The sequence below is a fragment of the Adiantum capillus-veneris genome, chromosome 22 (genome assembly GCF_014529385.1).
Source record: "Adiantum capillus-veneris isolate H3 chromosome 22, ASM1452938v2, whole genome shotgun sequence".
NCBI lineage: Eukaryota > Viridiplantae > Streptophyta > Polypodiopsida > Polypodiales > Pteridaceae > Adiantum > Adiantum capillus-veneris.
The window spans coordinates 41,986,922-41,997,638 of NC_140952.1; the positions used below are offsets into that span (position 1 = coordinate 41,986,922).

The following is a 10,717-nucleotide window of genomic DNA, read 5'->3' on the forward strand; positions in this document are numbered from 1 at the left end:
CCTTATCAATCTATATAAAAAATTTGGTGATTTTCCTCACGGAAGGTCATAATTGTGCAGCATATGTATCCCACGAAAAGATTACTATTCATAGTATTGGTGCTCAAACTCTTTCAGTTGGTCCTTTTTCGATTGTAGGTGGTATCTTTGTTTGCTTTGATATTGGAGGCCTATCTTCAGCTACAATGCTTGAGGGATCCCTCTCTTTAAGCTCCCTCCTCGATTTGGATTTTTCCACCCCTTAAAATCAATTCCTTACTCAAGACACATGGAGCACAAAGACTTGTGCCACAAATTAATGCAACACAAGATAAATATTGTGGAGATTGTGAGGGCTGATGGGAGGATGTTCATAGCATGGAGATTGTGAGACAAGGTTGTATGATCTTCCTATCATAAGATGTTAAACATCCAGTGTGCCTAATAATTGAGGTGCTAAATTTTCGTGGGGATGGGGGCGGGGGCCGACCTCTTTTTCTCTTTCTCATAAGAGTCAAGGTAAACTGAGCACGAAAGGAAATGTGGGCATCTTTTTATCTTCATCAATCAAAGTCGCTTCGAGCAAGCTGGATGGCGATAGCGCCTCAAGACGAACAGTAGTAGCGTGCCACTTGTGAGGACCTGATTCGACCACTTGTCAAGAGATCATTGTACTGCAAGAAATGATATAAAGGAGGGTGAAATCCAGTGCACAATTCATAGCGCTGTGGAAGGTGAGTGAGAGAGAGAGAGAGAGAGAGAGAGAGAGAGAGAGAGAGAGAGAGAGAGAGAGAGAGAGAGAGAGAGAAAGGGAGAGAGAGAGAGAGAGAGAGAGAGAGAGAGTTGGTAGATCCTGTGGTGGTTGACCAATGGATGTGCAAGAGACAGATGCTACTTACATTGTTAGCTCCAACCTCTCAGGTACTACTCATACTCTTCATAGACCTAATTTCTCCACTCTATGGCAGACTTGTTCATGTGAGCTTACACACGTTTTAATTGAGCTATGTAGGGCCGCCCATACATGGCGTTCAAGTGCAGGCCGAGAACGGGAACACGCTTGTTGTAAAAAGCGGCCACAGTTTTCAGTGCAAGCTTTTGTTGCCACCCAATGCTAACCTGGACAATGCAAGGGCCATTTGGGATGGCCGAATCCTCACCGTTTCCATCCCTAAAATATATCCCATTTATAAGCCTCTTCCCTCCAAAAGCATCCTCATGAAAGTTATATGGGTACTCCCTACCTATATAAGGATTCCTCCTTGGACTTTGTAATTTTTTTGGCTTTCAAATGTACATCTGCCCGTGCTTATATTGTTGTAGAAAACAAATTGAGGCAATGGAGTGAAATTGCCTCGCCTCTACATGTAAAATTGATGGAGTGGAGAGAGTTGGCCATTTCATCAACAAATGGAGGCAAGGGAGTGAAGTTGGCCAGTTCATATATTCATATGTTTTCATTCACTATGAACAGTTCCATATACCACTAGTTTATAGTTTGACAAGGACAATGAACTGTGTTTCATGATGGTTTATTGTGTAATGTGTGACCTCATATGAACACATGGACAATGGCTATTTGCTTTTGCAATGCTTGCTTCTTTAGAAAGTGGTAAACTTTCTCACAGTTTGACAAGCAAGAACACAAGGAATGTCAAGTCCACCTTTGGTGCACTCCAAAACATTTGCAGAATGGCAAAAATGAGAAACTTGTAAAATTTCTCATCTCTTGATCACAACAAGCCTCCAAAGTTGATGGACTATTCCATTTTACACAAAACAACCATTTCTTATGGTTGCATATAAATGAGACTGGGGATTTTTTTACAGTATGAGATAAAATTCATGGTTAACTACAATGGGTTTGTGATCACAATACATGGTTTTTTTTGCCTCACTAAATGTTTTTGGCAAAAAAATTGGTACAAAAAAGTTGCAGTTTTGCTATTCTGTGAATCTATCATTAAAGTTTCTATAGTCACACTCAATACAAATACAATATAGATGTGTTCTTAGTTCCCTTTGGACCTTTGGATACAAAAGGATCTCATGGATCATGTCAACGAAATAATAGATTGCTTACCAAGTGGAACCTTGGGACAATGATGAAGTGCTAAATACAACAAACATGAAAAAAATTGGTTTAGCATTATGACCTCTACAATCCCTTATGAACTGTTCAATATCTAGCCAAAGTTTAAGTTTATTATAAGATATGGTTAGTACCTACAAAATGCACACAACTAGTCTAAGGAACTAGCAATATTGAAAAATATTTACATGCTACATTAGAATGTATCGTATTCTTCTGCAATTGAAAAACTCAACCATCATCATATAATATGCTATATAAGATATTAGGTGCCCAAAACTTAAGGAGGACAAGCTTTATGTTACATGTGCCACTTACACAGTCAAAATGGCACTTCAATATAAAGAAATCCATTAAAAAAAATCATAAACGTGCTAAATTTGACCGAAAAATAGGATAAGGTAATTCTTGTAATTTGGTCATAACTCTCAACTTTAACACTTAATTCTCCCTACACACATCTAAACATGTTGAGAACTACTAAGATTAGCCCTCTAGCAATCTAAACCTCTCAATCATGAATTTTAGAGTGATATAGTTGCAAGATATTCAAAAAAATACCAAAAATAGGACATGTATTTTCACACAGTTTAGGTTTAGAAATGTTGTGCAAGAGTACGGTTAATGGTGAGATCAATATTCCAAAAAAATGTCAACTTCTTTAAGGTCATAAGGCAAAGTTGTGGATATATAGCACCTAGAAATTAATTTTCAAACTCTTCAAATAGTTCAAGAAAAATGGTCACTTTAATGGAACACAAAAGTTTCCCATTACCAATCTAGTGTTAGCACTAGTTTGGTACCAAAACACAACACATAACTAACTTTTTTTAACGGTCTTTGATCAAATGCTATGTAACGGACAAATATCTCAAGGAACCTTTTGAGACCTTCGAATATGTTAATCATAGTATCCCAACAAAATGTATCCTTGAATCAAACTAGAGTACAAGCAAGCCATATAAAATGTGTTTTTAATTCATAACATAAATGAAATAGATTTAAAGTTGTTAAGTAGGGACTCACACAAAAGTACACACCTAAATTTGGCATGAGAATAGAAAACCTATATCTCATCCAAATGTGGTAGTTAAGGGTTGCACTTGAAGCCTACATAGAGGCGTATTAGTGCATACATTCAATAGAGAAATGAAAAACACTTTTAATGGCGATTTTTTAATCAACCAAAAAATGCATAAAATGTGAAGAAGCAATCCCAACTAATGAAAAACGCAATACTAATAACTCTCAATTAGAGCTTGGCTTTTGCAATGGAAGTAGTGGCCCCTAGACTTGCTCCCATTTTAGAAATCATGTACAAATTAGAGCTTATTCTAAGAGAGATATAAGTAAAATTGAATGGAAATAAATTTTGTAATTAGTATACACACAACATCTAGCATTGATCGGAATAGATTAGGATCAACATGGTGATTAGGAAATACTAATCACACTAATAGATCTTCTACAGATTGTGAAGCTATGTGCGATGCACACAAGAGCCATTCATGGATTAAAAAAACATAGTAGAGAATATTAATCATTGAACATCAAAATCAGTACAAGAGCGCCTCTTATATAGGCAGAGGCCAGAGATTGTTGCTTACATCATGGTGTTAGAGAGAGAGCTGAAGGATTGGCCCAAATGGGGAGGATCAAGTAGAGAACCCGTATGCACCCGTTTATGGGTTATTTGACCTATGCCTCCGCTTTATATGAAAGTGGAACTTGTGAGGATTAAAGCATGTTAGCGTGGTAAGTTTTTAGGCTAGTTAGCATGTGCCAACAAGATAGGATGCTAGCATGGTATGCTTTTTATGCTAGCTAGCATTTGCTAACAAGCATATCTTCTAACCATAAGGACAATTTTGTTTTTTAAGTGTGTGGTCCATCTTCATGAAATATCTAAAGTGTATACATACTTTTAGAAATTAGAAGAAAGCGTATTTTACTTTCAAATGCTTAAAAATTTATGTTGAGACATTACTTTGAAGGTGTGGTGCAGTCATGATGCATAGAGGGAACCAAGGCACATGGATCACATGTAAGACAGAGGGGGAAGATTGCAAGCTATAAGCAGTCCCTTGAGCCTGCAACTCACGACGCTTCTCAGGTGGAGAATAGCTAGGCACACCAGTCAACCACCTCCTACGCCTGTCTTGACACTCCACCAAGAAAGAGGTTGAGGGCCAAAGATTCTACTACTTCTCATCCGCCCCCACAAACGGGTGAAGTTGTCTAATTACCAAGGATACCCAATGTCAAAGAACATGTGTGCAAGGAAGGGGAAGCATGAACTAGGTACTCTCTCTCTCTCTCTCTCTCTACTAGTGAATGACATTGACTACCTCTCACGTTACACCAAGCCTCTATGTGTGTGTGTGTGTGTGTGTTTGTAAACTGAGTAGTTGCATGCCTTGTGTTGCAAATATAATTGAAGATTGTGCACAAATTTCTTGAGAATTATTTTCTAGAGGGGTTGCTTAAAGAAGATTTGTAACGTTGGTGCAGCCAAAGTGTGTCGACTCTAGAAGGTGGCATGGGCGGATGTATGCAGGCTAACAGAAGCATGGCAAGGGGCTAGAGAAGCTAGGAAAACCATGGGATGACAAGTGGCAGTGGAATTGTATGCATGATGCGGCTTATAGGCCAAGAAAGTCTCCATGATGGGTGAAAGAGATGCAAAGTGCAGCTCCTAGGTCTAGGAATAGAGAGCTTGAAGTGTTGAAGGAGCAAGTCCAGACGGCTCATGAAACCGAGCTACGGAGCCAAAGTTATTGAAGGTTGAAGTTTTAGTGGTTTTCAGATTCTTGCCGGACAGGGCAGCTGGAGACAGGTAATCCCTGTGGGAATCAAGGTATAGATGTGTAGATCTCAATTCATGGAGCCTACCCGTCTTTTCAGATTGCCAATCGGAGCCATGGTTTGCAAGATATGATCAATTGAAGTTTTTTCGGGGGCCGGCTCTAAGACCACTTGGCTGCATTGGAGAATGTGCCATTTGGCATCTTTTGAGCACGGACAAAGTTCTAGAGCAGGGTGTGCATCATACGGAGCTAGCAGGAAGTAATTGCAAGTCAAACGGTGTCCAAAGAAAAACATTACAACAATCGGAAGATTGGGTCCCAGTCTTTGTCCAAAGTGTTTGCATATGATTTTTTCTCATTGTTTGTTGCCTCAAATAGAGAGCTTAGAGAAGTCTGAAAGTAATGGGGTATGCACCGTCAACAGAAGGGAGGCAAAAAAAATGATTGTATTCAATGGAAGTGTTGAATTTTTTTATTTTTTTTTAAAAAGGGGCCTTGGAAACCATTGGAGGGGGGATCACCCGCAGCTGCCACGTGGCATGGGGAGATAATCCCACATACGGTTCCGCAGCAGAGAAGCATGGGGTATAAGAGCCAGAGGGGGGCGTCATTTGGGAGTGTATGAGGAGTTGAGAGCTCCTTTGGCATGGGATATGGAGGCCCGCTTAGGGCGCTGCGCAGTGGGCGTATGGCGGCTGTTTTGGCGATGCGTTGGCGGTGCAGAGGCGGTGCAGTGGGCCCACGGACACCCACGTGGGGTGGAATTTCACAGTGATGACGTGGCTATTAAGGGCCAGTGCCCACGCCCAGTAAGGGTCCAAAATTTTTGAGGAAAGGGGTATACCTCTCCCCCCTCGCCCCCCCAATAGCGACATCGCTATTGCTCAAGGAGGGGAGGGGTCTCGCTGCAGAGAGGTGAGCCGACAGGAGCAGTTAAAGGGCAAGGTCAAGGAAATTCAAAGGCCCAAGGGGAAATCCGGGCGGCCAAATGGAAGGGACAAAGAACCAAGGTGTACACCATGCAAATGTTTCCAAAAATCAAATATGCCATGTGGTGGCAATGCAAACAAATTCTAAAAGATGCTCTGAGTGAAGACCATGGGAGGAGAAAGTCATCCATTTTTTCTGATTTGGACCTCCTAGAGGCACCCCTATAAAAGGATGTAAATGAGAAAATTTGAGGTCTTTTTTGCCGCAGTGTGTGATTGGAAGTTTGAACCTTGTGTGGTGCCAAGATTGCCATTGAAGATACATACTTGATTGTACTACTCGCCTATGCAATAATACCACTTATTTGCCCCTATCTCTTGTGTTGCTTCTCCCAATTCCCCTCCTTTTTTCTCGCTCTTCGTGTATTGGCCATTGCCTGCAGAGGGTTTGCGTGCAGCTTGAAAGGTGCTGCCAAGAGGGCATATTAGGAGTGTTTTGTGTGTCGGAAAGGGTGAGTTGAGCAGTGTGGGTGCATTTGTGCTGCGGGGTGTTTTTTGCAAGGTTTGAGATAGTTGTTTTGTATGCTAAAGTGGAGTTGTTAGTGCAAATTAGCCAATTTGAAGGTGTTATTTGAGAGGTTCGGGGTACTCTGGAATCCCTGGGCTATAGAGAGCCAAATATTTTGTGCGCTGGGTGTGTTCCCTATTCCCCCTCTGCATCTTCTGGTGCCCCCACAGAGGAGCTGCTGATTGCTCGTCGGTGTTGATCCAAGAAAAGTAATTTCCATCAAGGATAGATGGCAACACATAGTTACGAACCAATTTTTGCCGGAGAAGGAGATCCGGAAGAGTGGATGGCCGATTTTGAGTTGTATATGCTATCATTGCATATACCGAATGAAGATAGCAAGATGAAAACTATCCCGTTCTTGATGCGGGGAAAAGCAAAGACATGGTTCTATGCGTTGGAGGGAGAGCCAAGAATTATGTGGCCAGCGTTGGGGGCTCGTTTTCTGCAAGATTTTCGAAAAGAGGTATCTCTTGTCGACTTGGATGCAAGGTTGAAAAATTTGAAGCAGGACATGAATGAGGAATTTAGCATCTTCCTCGCCCGCTTCGAAGAGTGTTAAAGGGACTTTGCAGTGGCCATGTAGTTGGTCATTGGTGCTGAGTACTTTAAATTGGAAAATTTTATGTCTTGTTTACATCCCAAAATTCGTGAAAAGGTGGATTTCAAGGGCCCGAAGAATTACAACGGGGTGGTTGCTATTGCGTGGTCTAAGAGCCAAAAAATAAAGAAGAAGATTGAGCAAGGGTCATTGGGATATGAGGCGATGGCTCCCAATCCGACTTCGAATCCGAGGGAAGAAGTTCAAACAAAGAATCAGGCCAATTGAGGGGTAGCAACCGTTCCTCAACAATGGGTACGTATAGTTCAAGATTTGTCTGACCAAATGCAAGAGATACCTTTAAGTGTTATGGACAGAGGTCAAGCAAGGACAGGAAGAGGCAGAGCTAGGCAATTTCCTGGAAGGTGCTACAATTGTGGAGAGGAGGGCCACTATGCTCCAGATTTCCCTCACCCACCAAGGGAAAGGGCCGTCATGTATCCTCTATTTGGTTGAAGCCATGGTCAAGCACAAAGAGGGCAGCAAGAGGTTGAAAACCAAGCACGGGTGGCTCCATCAGGTAACGATGAAATACCAAGGGTTAACATTATTGGTGTTGATAGGCAAAAGGTTGACATCATGGCCAAGAAAAGAGCACGAGGTGATATGGAGACTGAGATAGAGCGTGAAACTAGAGCAAAGAAGGGGAAAGAGAAGGTAAATGAAGGTAGAGAGCAGCCAGATCCAAGCAGAAGAAGGCGAGTATGAAGAATTACCCAAAAGGATTTTCAGTTGGGACGCGATAATCCGGAGTATGATTTGGTAAGAGATGTTCAAAATCAAAAGGCTAACATCACTTTTGGGCAGCTGCTTGCATTAAACCCTAAAATTAAGAAGGCAATGGTCAACCAGCGTCAGCACGGGGCTTCCTCGAGTGGGAGGAGAGGTGCATACAATATAGAATCTAGCCTTAAAACCGATGTGCTTCTGGTGGTGGATGTTTTGATTGAGAAGAAAAAACAGGTTCAAGCCTACATCGATGGTGGTGGTCAAGTCTGCGTTATTACAGAGTCAACTATGAGGGATATTGGCATTAAAGTTGTTGTCAGGTCCAATGTGAAAATGAGGATGGCTAATCATGTCAAAGCTCGTTGTTTAGGAGTGGCACATGATGTGAAGGTAAAGGTTATGGGAATTGAATGCTTAATTGATTTTTTTGCCATGAAAGTAGGAGAGAATGCTTATCCAATTATATTGGGGAGGTCATGGCTGTTGGCAATTGGAGCCAAGCAAGATTGGGGGATTGGGGTGTTTACCTTGCCAGATCGGGAAAATGGAGGACAGATTGTGTTGGATCTTAAGACCAAGGAAAGTCATTTTCATCCCTCAGCAGGTGGAGATAATCGAGATTTCAACACAAGTTGTGAGTACGAAACGGAGTTTACTTATGATGAAGGTTTGACCAATGTCGAAGAGGAAGAGAGTGATGAGGATTTATCGAAGCTGGATACAGATTTTTTCGGAGTCATAGTAGACTCTACCACTGCAAGCAGAGGTATGGAAGTTCATGTTTGTAGTCTAAAAGCTAAAGAGGTGGAAGATATGTTAGGTTCAGATTTAACAAATCAAGAGAAGGAAGGCTATATGGACCTATGTGCATCTACCCTGACTTATTTGAAATGGAGTATAAGGATCTGAGGGGAGATAAAGGAGTGGACCATCAAATTCTGCTTAAAGAAGGATAGAGGCCAAAAGCACAAAAGCTTAGAAGGTTGGGAGATATTTAAAAGGAAGCTCTATGGCAGGAGATCAACAAGTTTCTCGAGGCAGGTATTATATATCCAGTAAAGGAGTCTGAGTGGGTTTCTCCTGTTGTCATTACCTTGAAAAAAAATGCAAAATGGTGAGTATGTGTAGATTATAAGCCTTTGAATGCTGCAACCAAGCGAAATCATTACCCTTTTCCATTTCAAGATGAGGTTATAAGCCTATTTATTTAGAAAGAAGGGTCATTAGTCCGGGTGAAGCTACTTATACGGAGGCAGAACAGTGGCTGATGGCTTTGGTCTTTGCCTGCAGGAAGTTCAAAGTATATTTGGTCGTTTGAATGTTTTATGTATTGACTTCTAACAATCTTTTTCCTGAAGTGGTGCTACACTTGAATCTAGGGAAGCGAATCATGAAGTGGGTAATCGAGTTCCAAGAGTTTGAGTTTGAGTTCAAAGTGGATCACAATTGTCGGATTCATTTGGCAGATATCCTAGTCAACAAGGAGGTTGCGTTACCAATTTATCCAAGGTGGTACGAGAGGAGGATAAGGAGGAACCTAACTTGGAAGGGGCCTTCACGATGTGGTTTGATGGCACTTACAGACGAGTAACACAAAAGGCAGATGGAGGTGTAGTCATTCAAGATCCTCACAGCACAGTCATTTTTTTCAAAAGCTTACAACTTGGAGGAGATGCATACCAACAATGAAGCAGAAAAGAGGAGATTTGTTCAAAAGACTGAACGGTTCACTCTTGTTGGTGAAGATCTTATGGTGCACGGTCGAGATGGGGTGCTACGTCATGTCCTTTACAAAGAAGAGATCGGAATGGTATTGGAGCAATGCCACGAGGAATGTGGTCATGAGGGTAAGAGTGAAATTTTGGTTCGTATCATAAGAAGTGGGTTCTGGTGGCCTTTTGTTGTGCGAGATGTGTATTATTGATGCAAGACGTGCCATCAGTGCCAAGTGATGGGTGAAATATGACTCGTAGCCGAGCAACAAGGGGCTATCATTGCACATGATGCCTTTGAAAAGTAGGGTTTGGATGCAATTGGTCCATTGCCCAATTCAGCGCGAGCGGTTAGAAATATGTGGTAGTGGCCATAGACTACCTTACACGGTAGCAGTCACAAAAGGTAAATGCGCATACTGTTGCTCAATTTGTATTTGATTGCATATGTTGTCGCTTTGGAGTGCCTTGGGTGCTTATATCAGATCGAGGACAACAAGGATTCACAAGTAATTTGGTGTGTGCTCTAGTGGACAAATTGGGGATTCAACACAGATTTTCATCTCCATACCACCCGCAGTGCAATGGTTCTTGTGGCTTTTTGTTTTGCGAGATGTGCATTATTGGTGCAAGACGTGCCATCAATGCCAAGTGATGGGTGAAAGACGACTGGTAGCCGAGCAACAAGGGGCTATCATTGCACATGATGCCTTTGAAAAGTAGGGTTTGGATGAAATTGGTCCATTGCCCAAGTCAGCGAGCGGTATGAAATATGTGGGTTCTGGTGGCCTTTTGTTGTGCGAGATGTGCATTATTGGTGCAAGATGTGCCATCAGTGCCAAGTGATGGGGGAAAGACGACTGGTAGCCGAGCAACAAGGGGCTATCATTGCACATGATGCCTTTGAAAAGTGGGGTTTGGATGCAATTGGTCCATTGCCCAAGTCAGCGAGTGGTATGAAATATGTGGTAGTGTCCATAGACTACCTTACACAGTGGGTCGGAGCTAAAGTAGTCACAAAAGGTAAATGCGCATACTGTTGCTCAATTTGTATTTGATTGCATATGTTGTCGCTTTGGAGTGTCTTGGGTGCTTATATGATATCGAGGACAAGGATTCAGAAGTAATTTGGTACGTGCTCTGGTGGACAAATTGGGGATTCAACACCGATTTTCATCTCCATACCACCCGCAGTGCAATGGTTTGGTGGAGAGTGCAAATGGGCAGATCGTCAAGATGCTCACGAAGTTTATATACCAGCAGGTTGAAGAGTGGGAATCTAACCTTGATAAATGTTTGT

At 42.0% G+C, this 10,717-nt stretch overlaps 1 protein-coding gene across 1 annotated transcript; it reads left to right on the forward strand.

Annotated features, from left to right (window-relative positions):
- Positions 1 to 848: 848 nt before the first annotated feature.
- LOC147429215 (uncharacterized) lies at positions 849 to 5,691 on the forward strand. The gene is made up of 4 exons (XM_086494991.1): positions 849 to 900; positions 992 to 1,212; positions 5,369 to 5,497; positions 5,548 to 5,691. The coding sequence occupies exons 1-4, from the start codon at positions 849 to 851 to the stop codon at positions 5,689 to 5,691; spliced, it is 546 nt and encodes a 181-aa protein (XP_086351117.1).
- The last annotated feature ends 5,026 nt before the right edge of the window (positions 5,692 to 10,717 follow it).

What these genes read in the sequence shown, in the direction of transcription:
- LOC147429215 (XM_086494991.1), top strand. Translation starts at nt 849, where the DNA reads ATGGATGTGCAAGAGACAGATGCTACTTACATTGTTAGCTCCAACCTC. An exon ending in TGTTAGCTCCAACCTCTCAG is followed by an intron (nt 901 to 991) that starts GTACTACTCATA and finishes TGAGCTATGTAG; the next exon opens with GGCCGCCCATACATGGCGTT. An exon ending in GGGGGGCGTCATTTGGGAGT is followed by an intron (nt 5,498 to 5,547) that starts GTATGAGGAGTT and finishes AGGCCCGCTTAG; the next exon opens with GGCGCTGCGCAGTGGGCGTA.